At 40.9% G+C, this 20,359-nt stretch overlaps 2 protein-coding genes across 3 annotated transcripts; both read left to right on the forward strand.

The window, feature by feature from the left end:
* The first annotated feature begins 9,284 nt into the window (after window positions 1–9,284).
* ptgfr (prostaglandin F receptor (FP)) lies at window positions 9,285–12,700 on the forward strand. Its single transcript, XM_030050106.1, has 3 exons — window positions 9,285–9,399; window positions 10,051–10,859; window positions 11,992–12,700. The coding sequence occupies exons 1-3, from the start codon at window positions 9,378–9,380 to the stop codon at window positions 12,304–12,306; spliced, it is 1,146 nt and encodes a 381-aa protein (XP_029905966.1). The 5' UTR covers window positions 9,285–9,377; the 3' UTR covers window positions 12,307–12,700.
* Window positions 12,701–14,826: 2,126 nt separating this feature from the next.
* btf3l4 (basic transcription factor 3-like 4) lies at window positions 14,827–19,905 on the forward strand. 2 transcript variants are annotated; one of them, XM_030049356.1, is made up of 6 exons: window positions 14,827–14,942; window positions 15,439–15,500; window positions 16,264–16,377; window positions 16,598–16,799; window positions 18,565–18,624; window positions 19,543–19,905. In XM_030049356.1, exons 2-6 carry the CDS (start codon window positions 15,447–15,449, stop codon window positions 19,587–19,589), a joined length of 477 nt encoding a protein of 158 aa, XP_029905216.1. In that variant the 5' UTR covers window positions 14,827–14,942; window positions 15,439–15,446; the 3' UTR covers window positions 19,590–19,905. The 2 variants fall into 2 exon arrangements, with proteins under 2 accessions (XP_029905216.1, XP_029905217.1); XM_030049357.1 differs by lacking the exon at window positions 14,827–14,942 and adding an exon at window positions 14,984–15,054.
* The last annotated feature ends 454 nt before the right edge of the window (window positions 19,906–20,359 follow it).

Below are 20,359 nucleotides of genomic sequence, written 5' to 3' on the forward strand. Positions count from 1 at the left end.
CATGGCATCCTGTGGGTTACAGCCTGAGGACTGAATGTTTCCAGCTAAACCAGGGATTATCACTATCTTTATTCATCCTGTAAATTAAGGTGTTTATTAATGAGATTTTTTTTCTCTGTTTGTCACCATTAAATACAAAATATGAGTGAGAATAGCAAGTATTTTCATGTTGGTTGCAGCTAAGTCTAAACTAACACATCACCACCGTTAGATGCAAAGCTCTAGCTGAGCTGATTTTACTTGTATTTAAAAAGTGAGAGGTTTCATTACAAATGTATTTATTTCCTTTTTTGATTCAATCATTCAGAACATTAAGACTATTCATCCACTATTTATCAAATGTACATAGCAATACTGAAACGAATGGCTCTTTGTCATAGAAATTATTTATTAAATCACAAGCTACAATCCCCACTCTTCGCTTCTGGTGGTTTTTGATATGGTCAGTGGGACTGAAGGAATTGTATTTGGCCTGTGAAGTTTTATGAGCCTTTTTTCTTTACCCCAGCAGATGGAGACACAATCTCAAGCTTGCAGGAGAAATCTGCTAACTTTACTGTGATGTGGCAGAGCTATTTATTTTTTAACATGCAGTCCAACTCCAGATCGTGCACTAGCAGCAGATCTGTCAAAGTTTCGACAAAGTTTTTCAGCTCCCCACCACCACCCCTACCCCCAGAGCTGATGAGGTAAGTAATCAAATCTGCCTGATTGCTCTCTTTAACCCAGTCAGACAGCCAGTCTGAGCACCCATAATGCTCTTCGCTAATTATAGCTGCATGTCCCATGATGGATCAGCATGTTTGGTTTTCCATGGGTTCCCTCTGTTCCCTGTGAACACTTTAAAACGCCTGACTGTCCTGACAGCTTAGTGTTCAAGCTCCCAGCAAGGGAAGCATTTGGTAGGTTACTCTGCTCTTCCCTCAACATTATGTGCTGAATGTCTTCTAACTGACCTGCCTGAGCGTCTGCGATCCCATCATTTGTCTCCCAGGCTGTAGAGCCCATCTTTCAGATCATTAGTGCGGGGGAGGCTGTCAATACAGAGCAACAACCTCTGCAAATGAACGGCTCACTTGAGAGCATCTCAGAGAGTAAAACGTCAGCAGAGGTGGTAATGAATTAGTTTAAAACATGCCAGGTCCAAATCTCTGATGAGCATTTGGAAATGTCCAGATGTTACAGGTAAGGACTGAGCAATGTCACTGCGATTATCATTGGACACGACTCAAACCATTTACTTAAGTAAAAGCAATGCTATAAAGGAACAATACTCCAATAAAATACCCAAATTTACAATTTTACTTAAGTAGAAGCTAGGTTTTAGCAGTCAAATGTAGGCGACTTTAGTAGAAAATGTAAAAGTATTCATCTTGATTTACGGTCCTTGTCCAAGTATTAACTGTTTGATATATTAAATAAAAATAACTGCCCTAAAGCACAGCTTTAATGAACTTGCATGCTACTTGCATTGGGCATTTTCATTTTTTGAGAAATCATACTTTTACTCTACTACATTTCACGGGGAAATATTGAACTTTTTACTCCACTTATATTTATATATTTTTACGTGGGGTGGCATGGAGTTTTGGCAGGGTGGCTTAGAGGTGTGGTGGTAGATCAGGCAACTTGAACGTAAATTAGATAAATTTACTTCTATTAGAGGTGCAGTAATAGTAATTACCAGCAGCTCCTCACAAGAAATCCCCTCAGCGAAAGATCCTCTCTACAGAAAGATCAAAGAGTCCAATTCGTGCCTAAGAGCTGCTGCTATACCAGTCCTAATTAGTAATAGCATCATTATGGTTACCCAGTTAATTTATGTAATTCACATTATGTCGAATACTAAACTCACCTGGAACACCCACGATATGCACTGCAAAAAAATCTCTTTGTAACATCAGATCTCTTACAAACCAGCCATTTTTGAAAAAAAAAAAAAAAAAAAAAAAAAAGCCATTTTTGATTAAAGATCTAATTTCTGTGCATTCTGCCTCGTGTCGCCAACAAAGTCTGATAATCTGACTGATTGTCTGCTTAATGCATAAGTACTGTATCAGTTCATCATTAAAAATCATAAAAATCTACACAAATAACTATTTATGTACATACGTAAGGTATATATAAACTGGCCTAAATAGTGGTTAATAAGATACAGAAAAGCTGAGATGAATGACATCTAGAACCTTATGATTATGACACTAGTCAACAGCACATAGCCTCAATACCACTGGAAGTCTTCTTGCATCCTTTTACATCATATTACATCATTTTATGTTGATCTGATGTCAGCTTTCAATTATGTAACAGTTATAGTAGCAGTGATGGTCCAGTTGTAAATATTTGGAACAAAATGCAATGATCAGGATTTAGCCCCTTTCACGGCCATGTGTTCCACTGTGTATAGCAAGTGCTCAGCACTGCCCCCGCTGTCCAAAAGATTGTACTGCACTGTTTTTCTCTGTCTCACAGCAGTCAGTGGCCTTGACTGGCCTTTTCTCTCTACAGGCTTCACATGAACTGATGCGTTGTATGTACAATGTAGTTCATGTGTGTTGCGTGTTCCATAATAATAGTGTATTCATTCATAGAGAGCCCATAGAGAGAGAAAGGCCAGCCTAGGGCTCTGGCTGCTGCGAGACGGGGAAGAAGTGCAGGACCATGTAATCTCATCCCTCTTCAGTTTGTCCCCAGGTCTCAACACAGCTGTTGCATCCACTTGAATTCAGACAATGGAGTTTTAATATTGTCAACTTCTGACCAGCAACATTTTTTTTAATTAGATTGCCCAACACTGGGGTGGCAGCTCGGTTGACAAGGCCTTTTTTTTTTTTTTAGGATGACAGCTGCCACCTCATGCCACTCCCTAGATTTGTCATTGTGTAGCAGCTGTTGTTGCTAGTTTGTTGTTGTTTCTACTTTGCAGACTAAGGCTCTTCATGCAAGACATACCAGCTAAAATATAACACATCGTTACAGTTTAAACCAGCCAACAGTATATGGAGAAGTTGGACAACATTATAATATTTATTACAGGTTAAGAAATGTATTTTGTTACATTCCACCTTGTTCCACCTCTGCAGCTAGGCTGTGCAACCCAAGTCCCTGTTTAGGTGCTGTGTGCAGCTTTAAGGTAGCCTATGAGATGTCTATCTCTTCACTGGACCGCACCAAACATCCTGTGTCCTCCATATTCCTTGTCTGTTCTGTATTTCCCCATAGCACAGTAAAGCTTTGCAAAGTTAAAAACGCTCTAATAAATTTAGGACCAGAGCATCAGGTGAGATCGTAGGATAGTTCCAGTGAGGCGATCCCTGGTGACACTGCACATGATTCACCCACACCTGTCTCCCCTTCCTCTTTCCCTTCATCTTCCTCATGTTGATCTCTTGCGAGGACAGCGGTAGCTTAGTGCATGAACTGATCACTGTCCACTTGGATGTTACTGCTAGATAAATCAGTACCCAGGTGTGCTGACTTTATTATAGAATCACTGCATTCAGAATCTGGTTCTTCTTTTGTTTGAGAAAATCATGTGGGATCCTTTCCCAGACATGGGTAAAAAATTGAGCTGATGGCTGCACGGTGAAGCCAACCTGGCCTGACCGCTAGAACTCCCCAGCAGGTCTCCTTTCTCTCTGAACTGTCCCCATTCATCCATTGTCCTTCCTTGGCTTGATAAACGACTTTGACACATTTCACAGCTTTCAGATGGCAACATATCTGTTCCATTATCAATTTCCACCGTGAGAGAAGAGAGGAGAGTACCTTTGTTACCTGTGAGCCCGGGGATAGGGGTGTTTTTTGTGATTAGACAGAGATATGAAAGAAAGAGGGAGCGCTCCCAGCAAAGAGCTCATATTAGCGACTATTTTCCCATCTCTGTCAGTCTACTCCAGCCTCCCACCCAAACCCCACTGTGGCAGTCAGTCTCTTGCAGCAGCCCTGATTGATGGGGATGACAAAAGAATGTGATTACGCCGCCATGCTTGCGCTTACCTCACATTGTCACCGGCCAGTGTACTGGCCTGTCATTACAGTGCACACCAGAGACGCCACCACTCTTTGGGTTGTAATGTCACCCATTCAGAAGTTTACCTGAGCAGGACACTTGTCAGTTCATCAGCCAGCCACTATCAGACCATATAAGAAACCTGTAGCTTAGACGAGGGCTCCGGTGCGACCCTGAGATGACAAGACATTCTGCTTTTATGCTGAGAGCTGACACTCCATTAATTCAGTTTTTGTAAATGGGAAGCATTTCAAACTTGTTATGCTGCACAGTGCAACCTCTGCTCCACAGCGTATTGATTGTCTTTTCCTTCTTTGATTCATCACATCAAATGTGAGGCAATCAGTTTCAGCTTGTCTTAGAGCGCCCCAAGGACTTCATAAACCTCTTGAGGACACAAGCTTACCTGTCTGCCTGAAGAAGTGGCATTATCAACAACCACTCCTGAGCATGCTGTTTCCATGGAAACACAGATTTTCGGGTTTTGTATCCAATCAAATGTCTTATTATGGGCGTGATGAGGCAGAATAACTGAGTGGCCATGGGCAAGTTCCTTTTGGAAGCAACCAGGAATGTCTGGAGGGTAATGAAGGCAGTTTTAATCAAGCTACTTACTTAGTGGCTTGATTGAAAATCCCTGTAACAATTTGAACTTGTGAATGTTTCTTTTCTTTTCTTTTTTTCATCATGTCCCAAATTGAGCATTAAAGTTCTTCTTACAGTATTTTGACTCTGACTTGTAGTGTAAAGGTTTCTGGTAACTATTACTGAGATATTACTTTAAAGTTTTCACACACCTAATAAAAACACGTGAAGAATTTACAATCTTTGCTTTCTGTTCCCAGTTGTGGATTTTTGGATGGTGGATTGACTTTTTTTCCGAGTAATAACCTTGATGATGATTTGAATTGTACATCGTCTGCCACCCAGCTGCGGAGAAAATCCAAGGCATTTTAAAGAAGAATTAGTTTCAGAGGACAAAAATATATCATCAGGTCTGCATGTTTGTCTGATATGTTGAGCTGCAAAAAAAAGTCTTGCAATTAGTTCTTCGGGGTGCAGTTATAAATTGGGATGTATATCGTTTAAGTGAAAGGAGATTTTTGTCTGTGAGTCTGTGTTATCATACACAAGTTCATCCCAATTTTTGTTTGAGAGGGAACACCACTGAATTTTGAAGTTGAATATGAATACCCTGCTGTTAATAACTCTTAAAGTGTCCTCTCATGCTAATGCGCAGCAAAAATTGAGTATGAAATGAAAAAAGATGGAAAAACTGGCTGTGACCGCGACCAGAATAATTTTCTGGGCTTAAGAAAAACACACTTTATCGTGTGTTTTATGAGGTGACTGAAAATTACCTCTACAGTGAAGTTCATTTGGATTTGAATTTTTGAAGGTTAAACATAGGAGTCCCCAAAGTTTCTAATGCATTATCAGTAGAAAATTTTAAGCATTTTCAACCATTTTCTGCTGTGTAGCCATGGGAGAGTCTTGTTTATGTTCACAAATACTGGGCTGCCCTTAGAATAACACGCATGAAGTCATAGACTGGGTGATATTTGCTTTTAACTTGGAAGTATGACCCTTTAGGTTGTTGATTCAGAACTGATTGATTGCCTGGTGCCACAGCTAATGCTTAGGAACTATTTTGTCAAGCTGTTCCAGGCAGAGGGCTGACGCCAGGGACAATTATCCAGTTTTATTATTATGGTAACCTCAGAGACCAGACTGGGCATGATAAGGCTGACTGATTCTCTTATTCCATCCTATGGGAAGTTGGGGGAAAAAAACAGCAATGTTGTATAATACATGTGACCCACATGGAGCTCGTGTGTGTTATTTTCATCATCCAACCCTGTTTCGCTCCTTATCTCATGGCTCCAAAGACCTGCGCATTATGGAGGCAGCCCGACCTCATCATCAGAGCAACTCGCTGTCGGGTGTACAGACATCACCCATAAATTCAACTCTGGACTGGGTGAAACCCGCACATTTCCTCTGTGCTCAGATTCAGAGAAACTTTCCCATAGTGCTATAACCGGCTGCTTAAATGTGAGTCAACAACAACTGAGAAACAGATGGCTATGTTTTGCCAGTCAAAAGAGAGAGGCATCCGAGCATCAAATTGCCTTTGGACATGAGGGCAATGTTTGCAGGCAGGAACCAAGAAATTATAGTCTCAGCAGAGGTGATTTGCACCAACATGGGAAGATGTAGTGTGCTCCGAGAAGAAATGGAAAGAGAGGAGATGCACAATGGGTAGGAAGGCAGAGCAGAGCCTAATATAATGGCTAGCAGCGGTGAGTCAAAGATGTTAGAACTCACTGTTAAGCCTTCTGGATGTTTAAAGCTCAGTAAGCAATTTCAAAGGGAGGAGAGAGGGCTAGTGCTGTGGCTCAGAGGTTAGCAGTAGAGCTCCCTCACAGCAAGAGGAACCCGAGTCTCACCTCTTCAGTGTGGACTTCTGAGATCAACACTTGTAGCATAAAGAACAATAAGAAAAAGAAACCAATCATATATATTGTAGTAGGAAGGGCAACAGGACAAGAGACATCATAAAATACATTATAACAAATGGTACATAATCACATAATTGAGAACTATAACTATAAACATTTAATAACTGAGAAATCCTCATTCTCCCTGGAAATATACTTTTGAAAAAAAAAAAAATCCAAAATGCATCTCTCTTTTTCCTGAGTCAGTTGACATTTCTACCTCTTGCTTGTCACTGAAATGTCTTGCAACAGGACTGGTTGTATAATTCCTTTTATGGAGCTGATGAATGTGACTGTGATCAATATGTGTCAGCCCTTTAATGGACTGGTAGGGTTTCTCCCTCGTCTTCTGCCCAATAATCCGGGATTAAACAGGCAAATAAAGTAAACGAATGATGAACCGCAAATCAAGGGGATTACTTGGTGAACTAGGGCATATATACAGTCAAGCCTTTCCTTTGACATCCATGCATTATTGCCTTGGCCAGAAATTACAAGAATTACTAACCTTACATCAGATTCCCAGCATTGGGTTAGCAGGTTAATTGATTTTACTGAGACAACATCATAACTATAGTCATCACCTTCAAAAATCTCTGCAAAATGAAAAAGCTAAATAAATAAAAAAATAAATAAATAAAGGTAGTCTCCCTTTGCAAGTTAAAGGTTCTTTTGAGTCTCTTTAATGTCAAATATCTTATGTTTGTGCCTGTATGAGAAATATTTTTTGCTCTCTCTTTTATGTGACTTCAAATGTATGTCATTCATGGCTGTGTGTTTATTATATTTATGCCTGTTTCATGCCCATTTCTGCTGTATGGCCAGTGTCTTGATATCGACGGCACTATCAGGTTTCAAAACTGACCTGAGATAAGAATTCTGAATGAGTGAAAAGAATGAGAGAAAATATGTATTTTATATCTTGAAGCAAAATGTTTTTCAAGTGGACTCACTAAGTTCATTGGGAAATAAAATTTGGCTGTAACAAAGGTTGGGATTGTACTTCTTTTAAGCACTGTTATTATCAGGAAGGGGTTTCATTATCTCAGACAATAACATCTACATTAGCCTTCCTCACAGGAGCTGGAAACCCTTTGCTTCCAAAACACTGATGTCTGTGCGATGGGTGTTAATTGTCTGTAACACCTCAGTAAAAAGAAGGTCACCTCTGTAAAACCTTTGGAAATTCACACCAACTGACCACCAGCGAGCATTGTCTGCCTCACAGTTTAATATGAAAGTTCTTTCTTAAGTCATTTATGAAAAAACAGAGAGAATCAGGGACAAGGGACAACACAGGTCACAGCTGCTGACCGGCTCTCATTTTGGAAGGAAATGAACTGCTAATGAACTGATAAACCATGTGTCTGCTATGGAAATGAAGTATATCTGTCCAAAATCCTTTTAACTGACACAATGCCTCTGTTTTTTTTGTTTTGTTTTTTTTCCCAATCACAGTTGTATATTTAATGTTGCATTTTTCCATCATCCACAGGATGTGGTGTGCAAAGAGTCAGCCATCAGAAAAAAAGTACAACTTATAAGTCAGTGTCAAAATTTGTTCAAATAAAGAAAAATTGCCAGTCTGTCCAGCCTGGTCCACTTTGTCAATATAATATTGCCAAGTCTGAGCAGACCTGCCATACAATCAGATATTTAGTCACAAAGGGAATCTCAGAACTGGAGGTGTGATTCAGCTGGGAAATTTTGCTGTGAAAGTACACGATTGGTGAATGTGTTTGCTGCTGTGCAGTCCTTGTAAACATCAATAAGATCTTATTCTTAGAGGCATTAATGACCTGTGAAATTACTTTTCCTGATTAGAAGTTGTTAGGTTGATGAAGAAGTTCAGTGTCTGGTAATGGCTTTTCCCACTTTTTTTCCCCACTCTTCATCAGTGAGAGAGAGAGAGAGAGAGAGAGAGAGAGAGAGAGAGAGAGAGAGAGAGAGATATCTTACATTTGACAGCATTAGTGATTTTTATTAAATAATCTCTCACACTTTGTATAAAGTAAAGACAACTTGATGTCTCTTAATGACAACATAATAATAATAATAAAAAAAACACTTTTACAAACTAGACCCTCTGTGTTTGATAGACACTGAATTATGACATTTTCCTTATATCCATATAATGAATATAATGTTCTGTAAATTACCTCTTCGCTTTTCTTTTTGCTTATTTACCTGCGTCTCTTACAGCACTCAACAAAACACTTAATTATGGCAATAGAATTATATTAACAGTTGATTTTTGCTGTTAGACCATGGGAGCACAAAAGGCAGGTTGATCAGTATGCAGCAGAGGGAAGCCTGCAATTTTCCAGCCCGACACAGACTAACGGGAAGTGCTTTTGTTTGCCATAGGTGAACAAATAATGACAGCAGATGTTTTCCTTCAGGTGATTTTGACTTAATGGCAGAATTAATCAGAGGGCGCCACCAGAGCAAACCCCGACTCCCATGATGCACGACAGCCATGTGGAAGTAGGCAACGTTTTTGGACAAACTTTTCTGTGATTACAAGAGCTGGCCTTGTCATTTCTAAGGAATCGTGCGTGGGTATTTCACAAATTAAGCGCTTGAATTGTGTATTTTGGCAACAGTTAATCAGCGCTGTATGCTTCTCATGTTGCTGCCAGTGTCTGCCGAGACTGATTGAAGTCAAGACTGGGGTGCCTGTTGCTCATTTTTGGTAACATGCACTTGACAACAGCACAGTGCGGCTGGGCTGAGGCTGCACTGTGCGCTGCGGGAGGAGCGGTGCTGCCTCGGCGGGGACACGGAGCAGAGCTGCAGCGTCTGATATTTACCCAGGGAATAAACCCAGCGAGGGGGGACGCAGCGGGTTTAGGGCGCGTTGTATGAGAGAGGACCAAACCTGCGGTAAGGAACTGACCATAGATATAGGCTACAGCTGTGTCTTATTAATTGTTCTCTATAAATAAATAAATAAATGAATAAACAAACAAACAAATAATAATAATAATAATAAATCATACAAATTTAATTGCAAAAATTTAGTAAATGTGTAACACAGGCAAAACTGATCAAATCTGCGAGGGAAGAGAACATTATTCCAAATTTGGGTAGGATTTTTTTTTTTTTTTTTTTTTGTCATATTTGTTTGTCATGTTGTTGCGAAGTAGCGTTCATCCTAGCCACCTCAGGCTTGGTGCTATTTTTTTTTCTTTGTATAAATGTAGGTAGAAACGAATAGTCACCATTACAAAAATATACACACTCAAAAATGCAAGTGTCCTTGGTAAAATGTGGGCTATGATAACGGACTGTGTAAGAATATGCGAGCTATTTGAAGTTGCAGTCCTGTGCTGTTTGGTACCAAGTGACCTAATCTGTGAAAGTTATGGAAGTTCAGATTCTGTTTGAGCTGAGCAGGTACAAGTGAGTCGCATGTCTACACTTTACTGAATCAATGAAAACAATTCCTGCAGGCTATAAGATAATGTTTTGTTCAGAATAAACACATTCACAAGATAACAATCGATCCAATTTTCCCTTTACACACCTCTTCAGATTGGACCTTGACTATGTCAGCCAATGGGAGCTCAGAGATGGGCTGCAGGTCAGAGGCCAGGCCCACCAACACCACCTGCAGCCAGAAGGAGCTGACCATCACCCTCTCTGTCATCTCCATGACTGTGGGTGTCCTCTCCAACACCCTGGCCCTCTTCATCCTGCTGAAATCCTACCGCCGCATCCGCCTCAACTCCAAGGCCTCCTTCCTGCTGTTTGCTGGCAGCCTGGTGGTCACAGACCTCCTGGGCCACCTCATCAACGGCTCCCTGGCAGTTTTTGTGTACAGCTTCGACAAGAAATGGGAAACTTTTGACCCCCACCACATTGTGTGCAGCCTCTTCGGCGCATGCATGGTGTTCTTTGGCCTGAGCCCACTGTTCCTGGGGAGCGCCATGGCGGTGGAGCGCTGCATCGGCGTCACCTGGCCCATCTTCCACTCCACAGCAGTTGCATCCCACCACATGAAAAAGCTGCTGGGGCTCACCTGGCTGCTGGCGGCAGTGGTGGCCGCGCTGCCCTTGCTGTTACGGAGGCCCTACCGGGTCCAGAGCTCCAGGAGTTGGTGTTTCTTCCAAATGGAGGAGCAAAGAGACTGGCTGGATCTGCTGCTGCCGCTTCTGTTCTCCATGCTGGGTCTGCTGGCCCTGCTGCTCTCCATTGTGTTCAATACTCTGACCAGCTGCTCTTTGCTGCAGTCCAGACTTCGCCGCAAGCATCACTGCAGAGGCATGTCTTACCACTTGGAGATGATCTACCAGCTCCTGGCTATAATGTTTGTGTCCTGTGTGTGCTGGGGCCCTTTACTGGTAAGAATTCCTCCATTTACTTCAACAGGCCCCTAACTCTGGTATATGGCTCAAGAAATTACAGAGAACATGCCGATGCTGACAGAATTGTTCTCATGTGTAGAGTCAGCCAAATCACAAAGAGCTACAAAGAGGTGTTTGCCTGAAGCCAGGCGAGTGCTTAAGAGCTGAAAGCATGTGTAAAGATTAATGCTCCAGGCTTGGAAAGAAATTAGTTTAACTCAGTTTGACAGTCATTATCACCTGAAACATTTTACTGCTCACATCTTGTGGATCAAAGACAGTGCAGTGGGTTTCAAGATAAGATAGAAATGTGTGTGTGTGTGTGTGTGTGTGTGTGTGTGTGTGTGTGTGTGTGTGTGTGTGTGTGTGTGTTTGTGTGTGTGTGTGTGTGTGTGTGTGTGTGTGTGTGTGTGTGTGAGAGAGAGAGAGAGAGAGAGAGAAAACCATTTTGCCAGTAATATGCATTTCACACACAACTCTGGTAGCAGCAATCATGTCCATCATCTAAGCTGTATCAGAAATTGTTGCTCTAAGCAGGCATGTTTTTTTTGGCTCAGTCAAAATAACTCATTTCTGAGCATCTAAGGCATCATACAGAAGATGCAAATCTGTGTTCCTTGATGCATGGCACATTTGTTGAGGACAATGTGTCACTCCAAAGGCAATACCACTTTCCCAAAGGAGAAATTAGGCTGCTATTCTACAGATTAATCATAGCAATGACTAGAAGTGTAACAGTGAAGTATTTTCATCCCTTAAAGGGATGCAAAACAACCATTTCAGTCACTCAGTGAATCTATGAATAGTGCACTATGAATTCAATCTAAAGTTAATGAGAAGCAAGTGAATTATATGCAATAATACGGTCTACTGTTATGTCACTATTCAGTGCATTAACTACAATGATGTGACACAAAACCAAAGGATAATTAATATTAATTATTCATGCATCCCTCATTTCTCTCTGTTAATGTTTCTTTTATTCAAAACAGATATTTCCTCTTCCTCGCTGCTCAGACATCATTTCTGTTGTACTCAGTCATGTGTTCTTCACTAACATTATGTTTTATTGTAACTGCTGTATGCTTAAGCTTTTTCTCTTTCCATTCTTTTCTTACTGCTCGTCCAGATTTGTGTGATCATGCTGAGCACTCAAGCCCAAGACAAGCCTGTTTGCCTCAGTCTGCTGCTGGGGGTGCGCATGGCCACCTGGAACCAGATCCTGGACCCCTGGGTGTACATCTTGCTGAGGAGGGCCGTGCTGAGGAAACTCCTCCTCTGGTTTCACTGTTGGTGGTGCCCGAGGTCCCACAGCCTCCAGCGCTGGAGGTGCAGCGTGTTGCGCAGCTCCATGGAGGCCAGTGCCTCAGGGATCAGCCCATCTGACTGCCGCTGCCTGGGCAGAGTGCCTCTGCCAGACACCATGATCAAATCCATCACCTGAACCCTGATCTGATCACAGGAGCAAGCTGACCAGAAGAACTTGGATCAACTTTCAGATTCTTCCAAACAAACTTTGACTCTTCCAAAGGGCAAAGTCATTGCAGATGTTTCCTTGGGATGTTATTCAAAATACTGTCATGCAGAACCATTTTGGATCAGCATGGACTGGAGGTGTTGTGGTGCATTTTATAGTAAGGGTTTCATTTTTTACAGGACTGATCTAGTGATTGGAAGTGATTAACAAAATTTGTTTAATTTTTTCCTCTGCTAGAGATATTGTTTATTATTATTGTCTGTTATTGTTTATTATTATTGTATTATTATTATTGTCTGTGATGTTTTTTAACACTTAGAACACTAGAATTTCAGCATGGCAGCTCTAGTCTGTGTCCTAAACCCCATGTGAAGATTAATGGCTACATGTTTTTGGGCTCTTTGGACTCGTACTTTCTTGATTTTATGTATTTCCTGTTAAAACAGGATGTTTGGGCAGGACATGGTGCAGTGAAGGATCATTCACCAGTAACCCTAACCCAACAGGATATCAATTTGGTAGAGAAACAGTTTTATTTGAAGGGACAGGTGGATAAGAGAGGATATTTAAAGATTTGTGAGGGTTTTATTGGTTGAAATTGTAATTTACAGCATTTGCAGGATGACGTCACTGTTTAAGATAAGTAGAGGTCATGTGAGGTCTTTATGGGGACTTTAAGGGATACTTTTACTCTTGCCTGATTTTTGTTATTGTTGTGACTGGCAGACAGCAGCGTCTAGCCTGTGTTTTTATCCTGAAGTGTGAATTAAAGGTGTCGAGATATACCGGTATTAATGATAACCATGATATTTAACAAATGAAATACTGATACCATGTTAATAACGCACATATGATAATATTGTGTAAATAATCCAGCACTTGTTAACTTATTTCCATTTCTTTATGTCGTAGCTTTGTCTCCCTCCCTGAACACCACACACACACACACACACACACACACACACACAGTGCAAACACTTGACATGGTTACAGATGCTCCCTTCTACTCCCAACACTTGCATTTTGAATGTAATTCATTTGCCAAAAAAGTGACCAAATGCACAATAAACAAAGATTAATTTTACTGATAACATAATTTTTTTTCTCCCCAAATTTTATATATATTGTTATCTTGAATTCTTGGACATGATAACCGTGCAGTGAACATCTGATATTGTGACAGTCCTAGTGTGAATTGTGTGAAACCTCTCACCAGACGAACCGCGTTGAGTCATCTCTAGGTTTAGCACAAATTGCAGCAGAATGTAGCAGAAAATGTGTAATGGATGACTCAGCAGTGATGTGTGATCAAGGTTTCACTGGTTTGGATCCAGTAGACAGGAATATTTAAAATAAAAATATAAAATATTAGCATGAGCGTCTCATTGGTTAAATAATGGTTACATACAGGTTATGCATGCACTTCCTCTCTTGGTCCAGTTGTCTCCTACACTTTGACTCTCTTAACTTAGCACTCATCTGGACTCTCCAGCTTTATAATATGAGTAACACCATAGCAGATGCTGGTTCCTGAACCTGATGCTCTTCTGCTCTTAGAGGACATCCTTAATGGCGTTACTATCACTCAGACAGACAGTGTGACAGGGTGAGGGCGCTTCCTTTTAATGGTTATTTCAATTACAATCACACCACATCCAGAAAAAGCACTGCATACTAGTGCATCACCAGAATAACCATACAACATGGTGAACCTGATTTATATGTTTGTGTTCTTGTACCTTAAGATAAGATAAACAGAGAATACATTCATCAGCATTTCCATTTATTTTAAAATGCCTTTTCCCATTATTATAAGCAATAATACATACAACAATACACATAAGATATGGCAATATAGAGTCACAAAATGACAAACAAAACAACAAAACAAGCAAACAAACAAACAAAAAACGTTCAAAATAGTCAGCATCGCCATATGAACTTAGAAAATTAAATTGACATTTGAACGTGGCTTTGTATAACTGATCATTCATACATGCAAGTAGAAAATATTTAAGATTTCATGCAATTCTGCTTTTTACTAGAGCTGTTTTACCCACTTTATGCTGTGCTGTGCTCAGATTTGTTCTTGATTGGGTTTTTAATTTACCTAACAAAACAATTGTATTGATTACCAGGGAACAGTCCTCACCCAGAACTCCCCAAAATGCCTTTAAATGCCTTAAAGTCTCTCTTTACTATAAATTTGACACACAAATATTAAAGTAATTTCCATCCACTAGTGTCATGCAGAAATCCAGAATAGTTGTAGTTATAGTGGCACAGTTTCCATTATTTTTTACTTTCATTTCTGTTTTCTTTTTTTCAATTTATATTAGTTTAAATTTGTTTCCGGAGTGGGTTTGCTTGTGTCCGTTTAGTTTTCCATCCAATGCAAGCCATTAAAATCTGTAACATGCGCTTGCCAATAACATGATGCAACTCCTAAATCCGACTGCAGGTGGCAGCACGAGCTCGAAGCCCTTCCGGCGGACTGGCCCCATTTTCACGAAGAAGAAGGACGGCCATATGGTGTGTGACGTAATTTCTTCCTCATTGCCTCCATCTTTCACTACCGCATGCTTCTGTGGACATTTGATCAGGTTTGTCATGATAAAAGCGGCTCTGTGTGAGTTTGGTAGCGGCTGGAGAGAGTGTAGTGGTTTGTGCGGGAGGGCCACGGGCGCGTGAGGCAGCGCGGGCCGGCGGCACGCGGTGTGTGTTGGCCAGCAGGCCCTGTGTTTTCATCTGGCAGCAGGCTGAGCTCACTGCCTGGCTAACTTAGCTTTTGTCGGGCAGGACCAGCTGTTAGACTGCTTTTGCTTATTTACCAGCCGCTAGTCGATTTCCGTGGTTGCTTACACCTTCCTGCTCACTTGTAATGTTTACTGTAATGTTTTCTTTCCCTGTCAGACTGGGTTGGTTTCTGTCCTCCACGCTATGCTACTGCGATGTATGATGCTAATGCTGTAGCTCCTAGCTGCTCCAGCTCATGTTGTGGGCCAGCAGTGAAAACCAGCTGTATCATGCTAACCAGCCAGTCAAACACACAGTTTATCTGGCCTCTTGTGTTTTGTTAACCATTTTCTCACGGTTTAGGTGGCAACATGAATCAAGAGAAACTGGCAAAACTTCAAGCCCAGGTGCGGATAGGTGGAAAGGTGAGTTGACATCCCGGAAATGGTAACGTGCGCTTCCAGTGTGGACAGATGAGCTGCCGCTGTCAACTCTGACTGGCAGCTGTGGGAATACATGGCATCTGGCTTGTTGTAATTGACATTGAATTAAGGCTGTGATGATATGTTTATGTCCCGATTCGATACTATCATACTAATGCCTATTGCAGTTCTACAAGTATTGCGATTTGATGTTATGATTTATTGCGTTTTTTGAATTATCTTCTATTTTAAAGTTAAATAAAGTTCAAGTTTCATGAGGCTGTGATTATCTTAGAGGTCACAACAGGTCATTTTACACAGGGAAGTTCTAAAAAAAATGGTCTTGCTACAATGAAATGGGCATTATGGAGGCTGAATCAAATGTGGCTCATTTAATCCACAAGAGTCTCAACTTTCCAGTTAAACCCAATTCATGCAACTCCTAGCTGTCAGTTTTCCCCTCACCAAAATGTAGCCTGACTGGAGCGATATTTTGCCCCTTGCCGACAACCTAGCACCAATGGATTCCTTAGGTCGTCTAGTTTTATATGACACCAGTGATACCAATATCCTCACTTAAAAATCAATTCAAAATCATGAGATAAGACTTGTGGTACTTAAGTAAATTGGATATTTTTTTCTGCCCACCCCTACATTTAATAGTGTGGCACAAGTGTACTGTTTATCGTGGTGCAGTCAGTCCTGTGAGTGGTTGCCATCTTGAGGGCCTCCATGGTTTTGCACTTCATGCCTGTTTTGGTTTCAGGGCTCGGCACGCAGGAAGAAGAAGGTGGTGCACAGAACGGCCACAGCCGATGACAAAAAACTTCAGAGCTCGCTAAAGAAACTGGCTGTCAACAATATTGCGGGAATTGAGGAGGTAAGTGGGCAAGAAGCTGGGACCATGAATGTTAATAGTGTCCTTAAAAGAGTCCGGTTTGATCTACCTTGTATTCTAACTGGAGCATAAATTGATTTTGATGAGGTTATGCTTGTGCTGAAAGCTAGTGTGTATGCTCATACACAGATGTCATGTTCAAATACAATCAAATTAATGACATCACCGAAGCTTTATGCATCAATTTGGCCTCTGTTCTCAGGTGAACATGATCAAGGATGACGGAACCGTGATCCACTTCAACAACCCCAAAGTGCAGGCTTCTCTCTCCGCCAACACCTTCGCCATCACTGGCCACGCTGAGACCAAGCAGCTGACAGAGATGCTGCCCGGCATCCTCAGCCAGCTGGGGGCCGACAGCCTCACCAGCCTGCGCAAACTGGCAGAACAGTTCCCTCGGCAAGGTGGGTGTGCAGACCTGAGGCGTGGAGGGAAGGGAGGAGGGTTGGGGGGGTGTCTGGCCCCTGGTCAGGGATGCCCCCTAGCTGTAGTTCTGCACTTGGGGTTTCTCGACTTAAAGCTTCACATGTTGGTGGCTGTGAATGGCAACAAGAGGTGAATGTTGGTTAAAGTTGAACAACAACCCAGATAGTCCCTTTTCTAACTAAATAAAGCTGTCACAACAAATTTCAGCGTTCATATTTGTCAAATGTCAAAATATTATTACGAACTTGAACTGCCGCCCTGTTTTTTTATATTTTTTTTAAATAGCCAGTTGAGCCAAACGCATCACTAGCTCTCCATTCGTTGGCTCCATAGACTCTTGTTCTGCGTATCCACAAAGCAGGATTAGTAAGTCCGCCTGATAACTTTAACTTTAAAAAAGTCTGTTGGAAGGGAAGGTTGAGCTTCAGCAATATTATTCTCAGTGGAATACTAAACCCAAAAGCCATCAGGCTTATTCAAAAAATGTGAAAATGTACCACATCACAAATTTTCAAGTCAGGGAGGACAAAATACTCACATTCAACCTGTTTATTTGGCTCACATCACATTAGAAAAACATTTTAAACAGGTGAAATCTGAGTATTTTTTCTTCCTTGCCTTGAAAATTTGGGATAAAGCACCTTTTCACATTTTTTGAACTTTAGAAAGTGTTACAAATTATCTTGTGAAATGTTATTATGAGCAGTTATCAGCATGGCTAACTGGATCATATTCCTAAACCTAACATTTAAGTGTTATGTTACAGAGTCATTATCTTTTCCTACCTTTCTAATCCTGCTTTGTGGAATAATACCCTCTGACCTTTCCTGCTAGCCTAATGGCTTGTATTTAGAGCACGTACTTCATAGTGACATTGCAGCAGAAAATGCGCTGTTGTGATTCCTCTTTGTAAAAGGGAAGATCTTTGAAGAAGTACAGGGTGTCCATAAAGTCTCTTTACAATTACACAAAAGTTTTTACAAAAGCAAATGAATAGACAAATCTGTGGAAATTATTTAAAAATGAGGAGTAGATATTGAAGTTTTTTGCCTCATTTAATACACCTTTTTATGGACACCATTAGTTGCACGAAGCACATCAAGACGGTCCTCGATTTCTTGCCATGTTTGCTGTAGCATAGCCTCATCATTGGTGGCAGTGGCATCAATGATCTTTTGCTTCAGGTCATCGATGTCCAGTGTGATTAAAAACTTTGATATCCACTGAGTACATAGAACAAATCTGATTGACTTATCTCATCAACTGCTTTTGTAATAGATTTTTTAAATTGTAAAGAGACTTTGTGGACACCCTATATAATTACCAAAAAACAGTCTTGTAAATCACCTCCAGAATCCCTTCCTGTTTCCAGTGTGTTGCCAGTTAAGTGCACTGTACTTTTGAGCTTATAAATATTAAGTTAAATAATCAGTATTAAGTTATTGCACCGTTACTATTCAATCTTAAGTTGAAAATTAGTTATTACAGTCCATTCATATTCCAGCAGCTTAGTCAAAAGCATCCCCATGGTAAAATATCCCCACTATTGTATTGATCTTCAGTTGGGGTTGGTGTGATGTGTCCACTGAGTTTGTGCATATGAGTGCTGTAATTAACAGTCTCTTGCCAATCACAGACACTAACGAAGCGAGGAAACTGAATACACACTTACTAAAAAGCATTATGAAAAACAATGTTCATAGCTAAAGCTGTAATGCATGTCTCGTGTGTTTCATTTCTCAGCTCTTGACAGTAAGGCTCCAAAGGCAGAGGACATTGAGGAAGAGGATGACGACGTTCCAGGTACAGACAAGAAAGTGTATAAATATCAGACAATTAATTGTTGTGCAGTGAGATCATTTATTTAAAATTATTTTCCAAAAAAAAAAAAAAAAAAAAAAAAAAACAGTACAACTCAGCCAATTCTGGAGTCAGCACACAATTATATACACCAGCCCACACCAATCCCTACACTCTGGTAAGGGGAAAGGGTGTTTAAGGGGAAAGGGGAAAGATGTTTAAAAAGTTTGCCATTGCCTCCCCAACCCAGCATTTATGGGATGGCGGCAAAGGTTTATTCCATTTAAGGAGGATCAACCCCCTGGCCAGTGATGCAGAGAAAGTTATAAATTCTTTCTGATTTGCTATTAAATGTATATAAACTGGGAATAAATAAAAGCAATCAGAGGGATCAGATCAGATTCTATGCCAAATGTGTCAAAATGTGTTGGAAATATCTGTCCAGAAGTCCTTGTCCTTAACCTTGAACATGTCCAAAATGTGTGGCAAATGATTGCAATGAGATTAGTGCCGGCTACAATAACAGAAGCATTCACTTTCACTTCATTACATGTGAATTTTCACTTCTTGTATGACTTTAGATACACAGATACACATTATATCATATTTAAGCAAATTGTCACAGTGCTATCCCAGAAAACGGACTGTTTTAAGATGGGAATAAATTTGGAAAACGCTGTATATCCATTTTGATGTGAAATCCATCATACAAAACCTGCAAAATGCATGATTCAGTCTGTTGAAGTCTTATTTTGATTTGATTTAATTTACCTGCTATCCTTCAAAAGGAAAATGGTTTGATTTTTGTATCAGTCATCTTGGTGAATAGTGGATTAAGTGTCACTTTTTTCCTCTAGTGCTGGTAATCTTATTTTGGAATAAAAGTCTACAAATGTAAAACTTCCCACTGTCTCTCTGCAGATCTGGTGGAGAACTTCGACGAGGCGTCGAAGAACGAGGCGAACTGACGCACATCAGGCTCACGCGCACATGGACTGGACTGCGACGAAGCGAGCAACCTTATTCGGTGTTTTAACTCTAGTTATCCAGACATATCAGACACTATCCCCGCGAACCAGAGACTTTTCTATTTTCTGATGGCCCAAGGGAAGTCCCTGTCAGACTGGCTTGTGCACTTAAAAAAAATACTCTCTGCTATTGATCAACGGTTAAGTCCCTTCAACCACATTGTCAGTCATGGTCAGGATTACAGTGGTCATTAAAGCTAGTCTTAAGATTTTTTTTTTGTTTATGAAACAAAATAAAGCCGATAAACATTTTCTAGATGGTGCTGTGGTCATTGTCGACACTGTGAACATATTAGAAAATCCACAAAGTCTTGGTTTGCCTGCTAATTATGTTCTTTTACACCACAAACTGAATTTTCTGTGCATGTTTGTGCATGGGAATCCACCAGATATTGCACGATGCTGCCTTCCTGTGCCTTCTCCGGGCTGAAAAGCAACCTATCAGTGTTTGTTGTGGTCAGTATTTCCTGTGTTTAACATCAGACAAGCTTTTCATGTGCCTCCCCTGGCTGTGCAGCTATGTTTTTTAGTTGCAGGCAGGGTAGACAGCACGCTGGGGAGGGACGTTTATGCACACCTCTTGAGTTTCTTCAAAGAGCTGCAGTGAGACACAGGGGAGGAGGGGGGAATCATACAGAGAGGGGGGGAAGAGAGGCTAACTCACCCAATCCTCCGCTTGTGAGCAAGGCAGCTGCTGCTTCAATCCCGTT

This window comes from Myripristis murdjan, chromosome 4, assembly GCF_902150065.1.
Source record: "Myripristis murdjan chromosome 4, fMyrMur1.1, whole genome shotgun sequence".
In the NCBI taxonomy this organism is placed as follows: domain Eukaryota; kingdom Metazoa; phylum Chordata; class Actinopteri; order Holocentriformes; family Holocentridae; genus Myripristis; species Myripristis murdjan.